This window comes from Notamacropus eugenii, chromosome X (genome assembly GCF_028372415.1).
Source record: "Notamacropus eugenii isolate mMacEug1 chromosome X, mMacEug1.pri_v2, whole genome shotgun sequence".
In the NCBI taxonomy this organism is placed as follows: domain Eukaryota; kingdom Metazoa; phylum Chordata; class Mammalia; order Diprotodontia; family Macropodidae; genus Notamacropus; species Notamacropus eugenii.
This window is the reverse complement of record NC_092879.1, coordinates 52,737,164-52,752,525: the sequence shown is the minus strand read 5'-3', so window position 1 is coordinate 52,752,525 and position 15,362 is coordinate 52,737,164. Positions and strand designations below refer to the sequence as shown.

General features: G+C 45.6%; 1 protein-coding gene across 10 annotated transcripts in view; it reads left to right on the top strand.

Moving 5' to 3' along the window:
* The window catches only part of ENOX2 (ecto-NOX disulfide-thiol exchanger 2), a 364,798-nt gene that overhangs the window by 285,550 nt on the left and 63,886 nt on the right, over window positions 1-15,362 (top strand). For all 10 annotated transcript variants that reach the window (XM_072626223.1, XM_072626225.1, XM_072626224.1 and 7 more), the window contains one exon: window positions 9,974-10,108. In XM_072626223.1, coding sequence (XP_072482324.1) covers window positions 9,974-10,108 — 135 coding nt within the window. The remainder of the gene's footprint in view (window positions 1-9,973; window positions 10,109-15,362) is intronic.

Below are 15,362 nucleotides of genomic sequence, written 5' to 3'. Positions count from 1 at the left end.
TATATCATGTTCCGAACACAAATCGTGTCTTTTGGCCACTTCTTCTCATTCTGGAAGATCTTGAAGGAGGTACCCTTTGAAAAACAAGATGGAAACAACATGTAAATCAGTATGTTAATCAAGCCTCAGTCAAAGGCAGGACACTCAGGAGGTTCCTCTGACACACATTCAGCAGGTGAACAGCCCGCCTTGCATATATATTGATATTTATATATGTCCTGTGAGAAATAATTAAGATTAGAAGATGTTCCGCTCCAGTCATGTGGTGACTTTCTGCCCCAGAGGCAAGTGATGCAGCCTCTCACTGCCTAAATCCCATAGCTATTCCTAAGGAAGAGGAATGGTTCAGAAAGAGCAAAAGATCATGCTTTGAATCCTGCCTCTGTCGCTACCTTGCTTGAGTCCCTTCCCCTCTTTGGACCTCAGTCTCCTCCTCTGTCAAGATGATCTCTGGGGGCCCTTCCACATCTAGCATCCTATGGTCTATCTTTATGACCTTCTGGCAATTCATTTCTCTCATTGGGCTTCAATTTCCTTATCTTTAAAATTAGAGGGTCGCAATAGGTGATCTCTGAAGTCCCTTTCAGCAGCAAATCCTATGAATCTACATCTAGGCCTCCCATGCAGCATCTCTGATCTCTGGTTTCATAGTCTCCAGTCAAAGGCAAGGACAGTTACAAAGTGGGTTTGGAATCTGGCATTAAATGCTCGAGCTGTAATCATGGATCGATGGGTAGTTATCCAAAGACATGTTTTCTTTATGTCTTTTCTTGGTGCTGGACCCAACAGGGAATGTAATGAATGTATGCGTTTGTATATTTATTGTTGTCACCGGCTGCTTCCTTCCCAGGCAGCCTGGATACATAGTAAGCCCCAGCTGTCAGGACTGGAGGCTTTTCTTCCATTCGGAAATAAGTGGATAAGCATATACCCCCAGTTTGACTTGCCCCCCTCCCCAGTGCATTATTTACAGGAAACTCACCTCTGGGCAGCATTTATAAACCACACCTGTGGTAGAAATCCCTTTAGGATTTCTTCTGGAGCTCATTACCAACCAAAGTCGCTTTAAAAAAAAAACTACTGTTATTATTGACATTAACAGTAACAAATATAAGCCTTAAAAACAGCCAGGATTAAGGTGAGGCAGCCAGTAGGCTGTAGCTTTGCATATGAAGTAAATGGAACTTAAAATGGAGCCAAACTAAATGAAGGAAAGTCAACAACCCAAGCTCTTTTGACATTTGGACCCAGTTATTTCTGTGTTAAAATACTTGGGAAGACCATTAAATGAAATGCTATAAAATCCTTCCCCTGGCTAATGATGGGCAAGCAGGCCTTTTGTTTTCTGCTGTTGCTGAATCATATGCAGTTAACTCTGAATCACTTGGGAGATAGTGGAGCAGAGGTGCAAAGGTCATTGTATTGTACAGGAAAAGCAGAGCATCCCAAGAACAGGTGCATACACACTTAAGAGTCAGACAAGGTCTTTGAGGTGACCTAGTTCCACCTTTCATTTTGTAGCAGTCAGAACTAAGGCTCTGAGATGGGAAGGTCACACTGCTAGAATTTGAACCCAGGTCCTCCACCTCCAAATCTAGTTCCCTAGCCATGGCCCAAGGTCATCAAAGCAGTAAGTGGCAGAGCCCAAATTAAATTGTACCAAGGAAGATGGCAGTGGAATTGTGGGATTTAAGAAGGAAGGACTGTACAGGTCACCCAAGCTAACTTTCTCCTTTTACTTTATAAATGAGGAGACTGCTTCCGAAGAAGGTGATATGACTAACCCAGGGTGACGCAGACCTGAAATGTGAACCTAAAGCCTCTGACGCTGAGTTCAGGGCTCTTCCCACTACCTCTCACTTCAGTGTTGCCTTGCAGCAAGGAAGTTGCCATCAGAGCTAGCTCTGCACACAGGAGAATGAGTGACTCTCAGCCTCCTAGGAGTTGAGGGGTGCTCCAAGGCCCCATCTGCATGAGTAAACTCTCCCTCCTTCTGTTCTCTTAGCTCGCAAAGATGATGTCTTAGGGTGCAGCAAGCAGGGACAGGGATCAGTGCCTACCTAGACCTTAGTACAGGAAAGTCAGGCCCTGAGGATGGAAACAGGAAAAAAGCGAGAACAGGTCCTACAGATCACCAAGCCAAAGATCAGATTCTGGGCAGTGGGATTGATGTCAGGCTCCAAGTGAGCCGGAATCAAGGGTCCAAGGTGATCAGAGTCACTTGCAGAAGACATCCACTGGCAACCATTGCCATTTTTTGACAGCCTTGAGTAGCTTGCCCTGATCCTTAAAGGGGCTCACCCCTGACCTGGCCCTGACAGGTGTGGCCTTGTCCACTGGAACAGTTCACTTAGAAGGTGAAGGGTGCCTGGGGGTGACTCCTTAGCTTTCTCCCTTTCGCATAAATTAGTTTTATCTGAGGTGTTTGTTGTCAGGCTAAAAGGTACATTCTTTCTGTGTCCACCATTAAAGTGTAGACACTTTTCTGTGTGCTTTAAATTCCTAATTGTCTCGACTTGATCTTTGACATGGCCTGGCTAATCCGCTTCAGGAAATACAGCAGTTCTTCCTTCTTAAATTTTCTGTGAGCTTTTTTATCTTATGCCACCTGTCAGTGTTCCCAACTGCAATGGGAACTTTGGCGTCATTGCAGATGATGCTTGCCACGGGGGTGGTGGCATCATGCCGTGTGAGGTGTGCGTGTGCGTGTGCTCGGGGGACTAAAGAATCCCAGCATTTCAGTGCATTGTTCAAAAACAATGAGGGATTATTAATTTTCAGGGAAAATGGAGAGTGATTCAGAGCAACACCTGCAAAGCACCTACAGTGCTCCGTGAGAAATAAATTCATGGGGGAAAGATTAAATCTTGCACATCAGGCTTAGTACAGACCCCAAGCCAGGTATATTCTGTTCTTTTGGCCTGAAGAAGGATTTTATTTAGTGCTCTAACTCCCAGCTTGGCATACAGCCTATAATTATTTGGGATCATTGATTCATTCAACAGAGATTTAGAATCATAGAATATTAGAGCTAACAGCTGCTATGGAGGCCATCTAGTTCAGGGGTTCCAAGCCTAGGGTCTGGGAACTTGTTTTGTTTGTTTTTTTAAAACCTGATCATTCTTTGGCTTCTTTTGTAACCCTCTGTATCTTATTTTATGCCTTTAAAAATATGATTCTGAGAAGGGATCCCTGGTCTTCACTGGACTGCCCAAGGGGTCCACAATCCCAAAAGAGCTAAGAAGCCCTGCTCTTGTCCAAGACTTTGATTTTACAAAAGGGGAAACTGAAGTCTCTGAGAGAAGAGGGGACTTGCCCATGGTCACACAGAGAATGTGAGGCAGTGTGGTTCAGTGGTAAGAACACCAGACATGAGGTCAGAGGGTCTAGTTGGGCCACTTAGAATGTGACTGACAGGGCCAGTTGCTTCTCCTCACTGACCCTCAGTTTCCTCATCTACAAAATGAAGGGTATGAGAGGTGACAGAGAGGGAGTAGGCAGAATGACTGTCTGTGCCACAGAGAGAAAGTAATGTCAGCAAAAGGACAGGGTTACTTGGCCTTAAAAGACAGCAGCTCAGTGCAATGGAAAGCACACTGTTGGGCATCAGAAGACCTAGGTCTGTGAATCCCAGCTCTACCACTTAACTGCCCATGTGACTTTAAGCAAGTCATTTCCTCTTCCCTGAGCCTCAGTTTCCTCCCCTAAAATGAGGGGGTTGTACTAGATGACCTCTAGTCCCTTTCAGCTCTAAAGTTATGAGTCTATTAGCTCAGCTTTGTTTCCATTGAGTTTGATGCGCTTCTGGGAAATTCAGGTGATCTGAAGGTCAGAAGAGAGCTGAGGGCTGGCACAGCCTTGGAGAGCCATGGGTCACCTCCATGCCCAGATGAGGCATGGGAAGAGCACCCATTGATTGACTGCCTGCTCCAGGCCTCTTCAGGTTTTTCAGTCTGAACCACATGATCCTAAATTCCCATGCGTGTAGCCTACAGGAATGATTTACTTGTCACAATGGTGAAGTACCTGTTGGCTATTACAAAAGATGGATTTTAACAGTAAGATGAAAGCAATCCAAAGAACCCATTTCATCAACTTTATTCAGATCAAAGTACACAGTTCTAGACTTAGTGCTTAGCACTGATCATTTGTGATCAAACCCATGAGAATACTGCTATCTGAAGAGACTGAAGATAGACTCAGGCAAGGCCCAGCTCAGTTCTGACTCTCCTTCTCCATCACCACTGGAAAGCAGAAAGGGTTGGGGAAAGGCACAATGGAAAGAAGAGTCTTGGAGGAGGAGTTGGAACATTTGGGTTCAAATTCTAGTTCTGCTGCTAGCTGCCTGTGGTGAGAGAGGTTAATACCTAAGGAGTTGGAAGCAGAAGTGGGAGAGGGCAGCTAGATAGCCCTGCAATGGGTAGAGCACTGGCTCTGGAGTCAGGAGGACCTGAATTTAAATTCCACCTCAGACACTAGCTGGGTGACCCTGGACTTGACCCCAGTTGCCTCCAAAAACAAAGAAAAAGAAGTGGGATTCAACTCCTGGATCTCAGACTCTTAATTTTGATGCAGTTTCCCATACTCTCTAAGGTAACTCTGAAGGGAGCTCCCAAATCAATGAGATCAAAGGTCCATTTAAGTATATTTATCAATAATAATAATAGCTGATAAGTATATAAAAGCTTAAAGCTGCACTAAGGCTTTTGGGACAGCCTGTGCTTTAAAGTGCTTTGTTCACAATGCCTCTGTGAGATAAGTAGTACAGATATTATCCCCATCTTACAGATAAAGAAACTGAGGCTCAGAGTGACTTCCCTACAGCCTCTAAATGGAGGAGTAGGCACTTGAGCCCAAGCCCTTCTGCCTCTTAGGTCCAATGTATTTCCTACTATACTGTGCTTCAAAGGCGTTTTCCATCCTCTGTCCTGTTGGTGTTGATGGACACATGATCCATAAAGTTTCTGAAAAGGTACCACCTGGAAGATTCCTTAGTGGAACCCTATGGTCAGTGATCCAGGCTGATCTGCACTGTTGGGAAGAACATCCTTGAGGAGCCAAGGGTACAATCCAAAGATATGTCTTTGAAGGGGACCTGACCCCCTGAGGTGATCTAGGACTCAGATCTTCACTTGGCTCTTCCATGCATGATCACCATGACCCAGTCAGCTATGACAAGGAATAGCACAGGGCTGCCATTATTAGGAGCATTGAGGGGCAGATGAAAGGAAGAGAAGCAAAGTCTGTTGACGATCATAGTAGGCCAGCCACTGTCTTTGAGTTCAGTGGCAGTTTCAGTGGCTTTCTAAGAGTGAGCCCAGGAAGGGCATAGCTGCATTATCAGATGGCAGGTATCTTCCCTGATGTAGGTATGCCCCTTCCCAGTATGCCCAACCTTGGAATGGTGGCCAGAAAAACTGTGTGTATGTATGTTTCCCCTCCATATGGGTCCTTATAGACCATGGCTCTGCTTGATACCCCACCAATGGCCAGGAGGCAGCCTTCCGATATTGAGCAAGCCTACGATAACAAGACCTTGTTCAGACAGCCAAGGCTGTATCTCTGAAGGCCTTACACTCTGTCCCCATCAACCTGAGCCCCAGCATGAGTCCCATGTGCACTCTCACTTGTGGCATCACCTGCTTGGATGAAACACTGCCAAGTGATCTTTGCTAATTCCGAAAGGGTATCAGACCAGATACACCTTTGAAGTTCTTACTTTTTCTACTGCCAGGTGACAATTCCGAACAGATGTTTAGCTCATCAGGGTTAGGAATCCTAATTGTTGCTGCACCAGAAGGAACATCTGGGTTTTTCCTTTAAAAGTAAAACTTCCCTATCCTGCTTCTCAAAGTTTAGATAAGACAACATAGTTAATGAAGGTAGAAGAATTCTTGACATACCCCAAAGTTGAATGAGCTACACATAGAAAGGCTTTTGCTCCCAGAGGCACCTAAAAGTTCATCAAATTGAATGGTGTTCTGACTTTACTGATCAGACAAATGATGCCATGTCAGGGAAGTCAGCTAGTCAAAGGCCACCCAACTGAGCAGTGCCTCTGGAAGTAGGCTCTATAAAGAAGGTAGCAGACATCAGTTCAAGCCCTGGTTCCAACATGTACCCCTTGTATGTCTGACCTTTGGGCAAATGTCCTCCTCTTCCAAATCTAAGAATTCCTGCATTGCTGGCCTCACAGGGTTCTTATGTGAAAAGTACTCTTAAGTCTCTAAGCACTAGAAATATGGGAGCTATTCCTCAGCTCCTTTTCACCTCCTCTTACTTGAACCATCTCCCATGATATCAATGGTCCATGTGGTCACCGGTGTGGACGCTTCCCATCCCAGCTTTAGTTGGCTATTTCATAAGCTGCTGTAGTGACTAGTCTTCTAGAATGTCATAAACTACTCTGAACTCTGCTTATTCTCAGAGAACAAGAGCACAGGCCCTCCCTTGGCCGCTACTCAAAGGCTTTCCAGCTTGAAGGGACTTTTCTGAGCTGGCCCACCTTTGAAGTACCCAGAATCCTTTGCATGCCTGTCCAGGTCCTGGAGAAGGCCTTTAGTGGAAAGCCTTTTGGACTTTGGAAACAAGGAAGGAGGGATAGAGTGCTGGAGTCAGGGGTCAGGAAGATCTAACTTCAGACCTTTCCTCTGACACTCCTCACTGAGTGACCATAGACTGTTCCTTCAGCCTTTCCGAGTTTCAGTGTCCTCTTCTGTAAAATGATGGCAAAAATATCTTTAAACACCTCCCTCCCTTGCAAGGTGGTTGTCAGGCTTAAGTAAAATAATGTGTGTAAAGTGCCTTACAAACATTAAAATACTATCTCTGCAGTGAATAGATAGCCAGCTTGGTGTAATCAACAGAAAGCTGACCTTAGAACCTGGAAGGCCTGGGTGCGAGTCCTTCCTCTGACAGAAAATAACTGTGTGACTCCCCACAAGTCACTTCATTTCTTAAGACTAGAAGTTGCAGAGAAGGTTCTGATATGCATTAGTGGAAGGAATTTCCTCCTCTGGGAGTTCCCTATACCAATGAAATCACAAATCTGTTCCCCTCTCCCTGTTAATTGTGATCAGAAATAGTGATAAGGGATGGCCTTCCAAGAGCAGAGAGGAAGGAAAATCAAGGCCACAGAAAAATAAAAGATAGCCACAAAGATATTTTCAAAACGATAAATAGAAATAATACTGATCTAAGGATGGCAATTTAGTGATGTGGAAATTCTAATTGAAGATCTGAGAGTTTGGATTGAATTGCCCATGACCACTAGCACAGGCCCTACCTCCTGCTGTGGTCTTGGCCATGTCCCAGGGCCCTCTGCATGTGGTGCAGAGGTTCCCTATCTGGGAAATGAAGAGGCTGAACAAAACATTCTCCCTTCCACCTCTGACATTCTGCCCTGTGACTGTGCCATTTATCAGAGGGGGGTCAGACTCAATGATCTCTGAACTCTTTTCCAATTTAAATATTACAGTATGCTGGTAGGACTTGGCAACATGTTGTTAGCAAGTAGTTTGAGTTACTGGATCTGCTCTATTTCTGTTTTATGAAAGTTGGTAATTACATACACATACACGTATCTGTATACATACACACACAAACACACTCAACGCCCAATAATTAGTCCCAATCAGCGAAACTTGACTATATTTGGTGTCCGGGGAGGGGGCTAATCCTGGCAGCTTATCATCCTTTAATGATGTAGGGAGAGGAATCACAGAGGATTCTGCTTCTCCTGCTACATTATGCTTAGGTGACCTTTGACCTCCTCTCTGAGTCTTACTTCCCTCCTTTATAAAATACAAAGGGGTCAAACTAGATGGTCCATATATCCTGTGCTCCAAAGAATACTGGCCAAAGATTTGGAAACTCCAAGTGGATGCTGTTGGTGCCATATTATTATAGACCAGACTTAAAGATAGGTGAAAGGTCGTATTTATTTTTCATCTTAGAGTACCTTACTTACTAGAGTACCTTAAACTTTACAAAGCATTCATAACAACCAGGATGTTTAGAGTACATACTTTATTATCCCAATTTATACATGAAGAAACTAAGGGTGTCACAGACTAAGTGATTTGTCCATGATCACAAAGCTAGTATATGTCTGAGCTGGGACTTGAACTCAAGTGTCCAGACCCTAAGACCAGTACTGTTGTGAGCATGTGGCAAGGCTGTCCAGAAGTGCTCATTCATTCATGGGCCAGTCATTCTATAGTATTAGAACTTAGCCCAGTATCATGGGTTCATGGTAAATGCTTATTATGTTTGTCGATTTGAAGATATGTAGTCTACCTCCTAGGCTTATGTATCCATCCACTCCATATCCCCACCTCTGGGAGGGTTAGGCATTGCAGTCCATTTGTCGGACTTGGAGCTAAGAGACGTTGCTCCAAAGTCTGTCCTTTAATACGGAGTGGCTGAATGAGCTTGAGTTAGTTCCTTCCCTTCTTAGAGCCTGTTCTTTTTCCACTGAAGAAGGAAAACACAACTTTTTAAAAATCCTATGTATGATCAATAAATTATAGCACATGAATGTAATAGAATATTGCTGATCTGTAAGCTGTGGTGGCTCGGCAGAATTCAGAGAAGCACAGGAAAACGGATGGATGGATGGATGCTTGAGTGGATGGACTGTGGCAAAGTGGAGTAAATAGAATCAGGAAAACGGTATAGATGACTACAACAATGTAAATGGTAAGAACAGAACACAAAGAAAGGAAAAGCAAAGTACTGTGTGATTATATGGCCAAGTTTGGCCCTAAGGAAGAGAGGAAGAAAGGTACCTTCCTCTTTTCATTTCAGGAGAAGGGGGTCTATGGGTGTAATACATTGCATATTCTGTCAAACATGGTTGATGTGTTAGTTTTGGGGAATTGCCTTTTCCCCTCTTTTTTATTCTTTATTATTAGAAATGAAGGTGATGTAGAAAGGCAATCAGTAAAAAATATTTTTTAAGAAATCCTGTGATCGGCTTTGTGAGTCAGTGGTACTAATCCCATGCAGTGGCCCCTCCCCACCAGGCCTTTAAGCAGAGGTAAGGTCACTTGACAGGTATGTCATGGGGGCCGCAGGGTCATCTTCAGGGATGGCTTGGACTAGGGTGTCACAGAGGCCCTTTCCAACTCAGAGACTCTGTGATTTATCAGAAACACAGGAAATCTCTCACCCAATCTTGGCTCCCTTTTACACATATATGTAAAGCCTTGCATTGAAACCCAATCTTCAGAATCTCTTTGCTTTGAAACTTCCTAATGGAAGGCCTTCTCTGGTCCAAGCCTGATGCTGCACTCCTCCTTTGCCCAGGCTCACTAAACCCTTTCTCCTGTGGCTGGAGCTGGTCTTAAGCCCCAGGATAGTGGCCATGGGGTGTGGAACAGTAGAAAAGGAGCCAGATTTAGAGTCAAGCCCTGGATTCAAAGCAGAGAGAGCCTGTGAGCAAGCTTCTTGTGTGTTCTCTCTACTCCTATAAAACAGGCGCAGTCATGCATGAAGTACCTCCCTCACAAGGATGGCCTGAGGGAAACATGCTAACTGGATGACCTTGCACCTCTTTGAGCCTCAGTTACCTGGTTTGTAAAATGTGATAATGACATACTCTCTGCCTCATGGGGTTGTTGGGAGGGAACACTCAAGTGTCAGAGAAGTGGGAATGACTATCACAGTAATGTGGCTGAATGCTCCAAGGGATCTGTGACCTCATCAGTGTTGGGTACATCATCCATGAACATAACTAGAAGTGCTGGGCCTTCCCATCCTTTCTAACTGTCCTATACATCCTCCCACAAGCTCACTCCAGGGAGTCTTCTCAATGTGATGGAGACTCTCTGCACTTGCTCTGACCATCCCATGGGGCTTGTTGGTTTCCCCTCACTCTCACCACTGTATTTCATCAGTAGCCTCTTCTCTTCCAATTTTCCATAATTGTCTCTTGTACAGTAGACTTATCTTGCCTATGTTTCCTTTGCAGCTGATGGTAATTCAAGTCTGAATGTGGAATCTCCACCCATGGCTCTACCAATATCGGACCAGAATGCATGGACCACAGCATTGAATCATTTCAGAATGGCATCGCTGGGAATGGCAGGACAGCATATGTTGCCAGGTATACCATCTTCTGTCACTCCAGCACCTGCCAAAGTCCTGTCTGTATTGAGCACCATGGAACATGGGGTGGGGCACAGTGTAGGGACTAGCACTTGGGGACACTTAGATTGCTGTCCCACTTTGCTAGCCATGCAACTGAGCCTCAGTTTCTTCATGTGTAAAATGGGGAGAACAGTCCCGCAAATGGGATAACAGCCATCAAGCCTCTACCCACTTTCAGCCTTGGGGTTAGCCCATGTCAGCACTACTGTTGTCATCATCCTCAGTGTGACAATGATGACAACATCCCTTCTTTTCCTATAAGATAATATCAATTTTGGCCAGCCTCTGGTTAGTGTGGAAAGCAGCAGGGGGAGCCCTGACAGGGAAGGAGGGGCAGGCCTGGGGTTGAACACTCGGGAAAGAGCAACCAGGGACCTTTCTCATGTGACATCTTGTAATTGCACACTTTGTAAGGCCAGAAAATCCCACTCTCTGGAGCAGGGACAAGTCAAGTTATATTGACCAGGCAAGATGCTGTACTAAGTCCTGAACGGGGAAAAAGTCCTTGCCCTCAAGGAACTTATAGGTTAATGTGAGAGACAACATGTAAATAAAAAGGCACATACAAGGTACATACAGAGTAAGGTAACTGTAGAAGGGAAGGGTCTAGCAGCTGGGAGCATGCAAGGTTTCTTGTAGTAAGTGGTGTTGGTGCAGAGCCTTGAAGGAAGTCAGGGATTTTAAGAAGGAGGGGAAAGTGAAGAGGAAGAGCATTCCTGGAATGCATGGGACACAGTCAGTGCAAAAGCATGGAGATGGGAGATACAGTGCCCTTTTTGGGGGAAACAATAGGAAGGCTAGTTTGACTGACTCATAAAGTGAGGGGAGGGGAGCAACATGTTATGAGGCTGGAAATGCAGAAAGTTGTGATGAGCTATAAAGCTCCAAGAGAGAAGTTATATTTGATTCTGGAGGTAATAGGGAGCCATTGGAAGTTGTTGAGTGGGAAAGGTGGGTGATCAGAGTGGGGAAGTCAGGGTGGGCCAGCGGGAGAGGATGACAAGGTCAGATGTGTACTTTAGGAAAAGAGGCAACTATGGGGAGGTAGATTTGAGCAGGGAGAGCCTTGAGGCACAGAGACCAGCTAAAAGGCTGTTACTTTCTTTAGCCCAGGGGAGAGGTGATGATGATGACTTGCATTTGGCTGATTATAACATGTGGTATAAGGACCACCCAAAGCCTTCTGTGGGCTCTGTCTATAATCCTGGAGGTCCCAAGTGCCTTGGTCCAGCTCTGGGCAGTGGCCTAGGTATAGAGTCCTAGAACCCCAGCATTGGAGCATTGTCTGCCTCTCACCACATCACTAGGCCTTTCTAGAATCTCAGGGTGCTAAAGGATGAGGCCCCTTTAAATGAAGGGGTCTAGGTTAGATGAATGCTGTCATCTTCAATAGGGAACTTTTCACCTCCTGAAGGCCACATGGGGCTTGGTGGAGAATCTAAAAAGGAGGTGTTTCATTTCCATCTCCAGTCACTGACAATTTCTTATGTTCCACAAACCAGGGATCCACAAGGCCCCCATAAGCTCTGTAGACCTCTGTTGTGGGTAGCATTACTGGGTGAGAAACTTGGCCATTTTCAAAACCTGGCTTTGGTATCACTATTGTTACTTGGCTTAGTATGTCCCCTGTGGAAGATTTACAGAGGAACATAAAATTTTCCAGGAGCAAAAGTTGGAGAGGGTTAGTGATCTGTGTTAGCGAGGAGCTTCCCACACTGGGAGATCACTGAATGGTTGCCATGTTATTTCTCACCATCACAGTGTGATACTTGGACAGCTTTGTGAGATCAATGATGCAAACATTCTCTTCAGTGTCCAGACCAAGATGCCATTCTGAGTCACAGCCTAAGGTCACATTAACATTTTCAGCTGCTGATATCCTACTTTGGACTCCTATTGAGCCTGTAGCCCATGGAAACCAAGCGAAGATGAGAAAAGCTAAGCCTTGCCCAAGAGTTCCTGAGAGCAGATCTGAGACCAGACCCCAGTGTAGTTAGTGCCCTTGGTATTACTACGTCTCATCAGGCGTTAGTCCCCTACCAGGGCCCCATTTGCAAAGCCTCAGTAGACAAGCCCCGGCTGGTCATCTCGTTTGGCCTGCCCTCATGTCCCAGCTCCAGGCAGTACTGATAGAGAGGATCCAGAATCCCTGTACCCCCATCTTCCACCCCTCCAGAATCAGTCAGTTCTGAAGCACTGGAGAACAGAGTTCTAGCCTCTCTAGCTAAAAAGGGCCACAGAGATCCTCCAAGATGGTCCCTTCATTTGAGAGCTAAAGAGGGGACCTCCCCAAAGTCCTCTTGTGAGAATGAAGCTTCAAACCCAGGTGTTGAGAGTCTAAATTCAGAATTCTTTGCTGCCACCATGCTGTGGCTTTTCTAAGTCAACTGCATCCCTCTGATATTTATCACAGTGAACACCTAACCAAGAAATGTACTCTCCAGGGGGACTTGGATGAGTCAGACGGTGGCCTGATTGACAGCTCCCTGTTCAATTCTGCTCATATCTTCATTTTGTGGACTCCCACGCTTAGATAATGCCTCATTTTTTAAATCCCCATCAGCTAAGTGCATGTGTAAATGTCCCTGAGATGAAGGGATCTGTAGTGTGGAACAGTGGACTGGGCCCTAGAGAAGGAGTCAGCTCCAACATGTGGATGCTGGGGGACCTTGGGCACCTCATGTAACCAACCACTCCCAGCCTCCCTCTCCTTTTTCTGCAAAGTGAAGCTAAGAACATTTGTGCTAACTCCACCACAGGGCTGCTGGGAAAGGGCTTGGGGTAGGGGAGAAATAGCAACAGCATTGTCGTCACTCTTATCTCCTATCTTGTTATTAATATCAGAATAAGGTCTTCCTATCTTCTCCTTTTCTCTTCTCTCTCCTCTCCTCTTCTCACTTCTGTCTCTTCTCTCCTCTTTCGTTTCTCCTCTTTTCTCTCCTTTCTGTCCTTTCCTCTTTTCTCTTTTACTCCTGTTTTCTCTTTTCTCTCCTTTCTCTTCTTTTCTCTCCTTTCTCTTCTCACCTCTTTTCTCCACTTTCTCCTTCTCTTTTCTCTCCCTTGCCAGAAATATCCAGGGAAATAGCTGAGACAATGGGGGAGCAAGTATGAACTTGGGGAAAGAACTCTGGCCTGGGAATCAGAAGCCCTCCATGAGGATCTGCCTAGGTAGGGGACTTCGGACAAGTCACTTCAGGATGACTTTCTCATGTATGGGGTGATTTTGTTATTGTCCCTCCCACACTCCTTTCTAGTAACCGCATACATGAGAAAGTCATCCCTGGATATTTCTGGCAATACTCGCCAGGGACCCATTTCACAGACTCCCAGAGGTGCCATCTAGTCCAATCGACACTGAAACAAGAATCAGCCTCCACCACACCTGACAGTGAAGAGCAATCCACTCCCTCCCAAGGCAGCCCACTTGACTTGGGCTTTTGTTGTTAGGAGATTCTTCCTGCCATCAAACCTCCATCTGTCTCTGCAACTTCCACTGGGCCCAAGTAGAATACAGATCTAATCCCTCTTCCATATTGACAGCCCTTCAAAATATTTGGTAGCTGGCTTTCCTGGGCCCCCTGGGTCTTTTCTTCTCCTGATCCTTGCCATACTCTTGATAGACTATGAGCTAAAAGTTGTCGAGGTCTTTCCAGAGGATTTCAGGACCAAGGTAGATGTTTGGGGGGAGGGGAGCCAGAAAACTCTCATCCTACTGCTTCTGCCCAGGCTTAGCCTTAGTCTTAGAGTTTGTTGCATGAACAGAAGGGCTTCATTTAGCAGATCTCCTGTTAGAAGAATTTCAACATTGAATGCAATTCTTCTATCCTTGTGTGATTGCATGTTCCATCTCTGGGGCTGTGGTTAGTGATCCTTGGTTCTGGCCTTACCTGAAAAGTATCTTCAGGGCCATAGATAGATAAAGCACTGTCTATCAGAGTTTTTATATAGGGTTAAAATTTCTCAGCATTTCAATATAATTTTCCTTCATGTTCCAGTGGGCTTTGTAACAGTTCAGAAGGAATGAAAATAATTTTCCAGAATTATGTAACCAATTTTGAATCCTAATCTTCTACAGAATGGTTTAATTATGCACATATAATCATATCCTCTTTGGAAATGCTTATTTGAGAACAATCCACGTATGCATTTCAGCAGCTTCCCTGGGAGCACAGACCCACCTCACTGGGCTGGACGTGTCTCAGGAGCACTCAGACGATGCCACGTCATGCCTTTGGCCTGCCGTGGCCAGGTGGCCATCATGTGGTCATTTGGGTAGACTGCAGAGAGCAACTGTTCAATAAGGCAGAGAAGGAAGCAGCCTTGGCCCAGCTGGCTCTAGAGAGGCCCTGAAGGGGCTCCACAGAAGGGGCAGAGTGGGAGGGAAAAATGCCTTCCCTTTTCCCCAAAGCTCTCCCTGCCCAGCCTGCCCAGACAGTGCTCTCCTCACCTGCTAGGCCTGAAATGCCCACCATGAGTCACTTCCCTGGGAGAATAGGATTCAGACAGCTCTTCTGTCAGTACAGAGGATTTGATCTGGGTGAATGGAAGAGCTCAGTTATAGACAGTGACAGGAAGGGAAAAGAGCCCACGATATGGAGTCAGAGGGCCTGGGCCCATCTCCTAGTTGGGCTACTGCTCTCTAGCCCTGCAGTCTTAAAGAACCATCACTTAAGAGCTATAAGGGATGATAGAGGTCATCTCAGCCAGTTCATTTTACCAGTGATCTTTGAATTGCCACATCTGATGGCCTCTTCTCCATCTTCCTCCTCAGCTTCTCTGGACCCCCTTCTCCTAGATACACAGCCTTCTCTGGGTTCTTCTCCTGCCTATCTGACCAGTCCTCCTCAGTCTCTTTGGCTCAGTCCTCATCCCAGGCCCAACTGCCTCCTTGCTCTCCTGATTTAGCTGCCTTGCCTCCTTTATTTTGCTAACCAGGCTGCAGTAAGGGTTGTTCAAGACAGAGAGGTATGATGGCAGGATAAAGCTTTGGGAAGATGCATTCAAATCTTTATCATATTGCTCCCCACATGCACATACACATATCTCTCCCCAGCCTTTTTCTAGCTCCTGACCTTGCCTAACTAAGTTCCAAGGTCTTCTAGACAGGACTCAAGAAAGAAACCTCTCTGTGTTTGATAATCCTTGAATTACTTGGAACTGTGACCATATTTATTTACTAGCTCCATAGGAATGTTTGGGGAGTGAAGGTA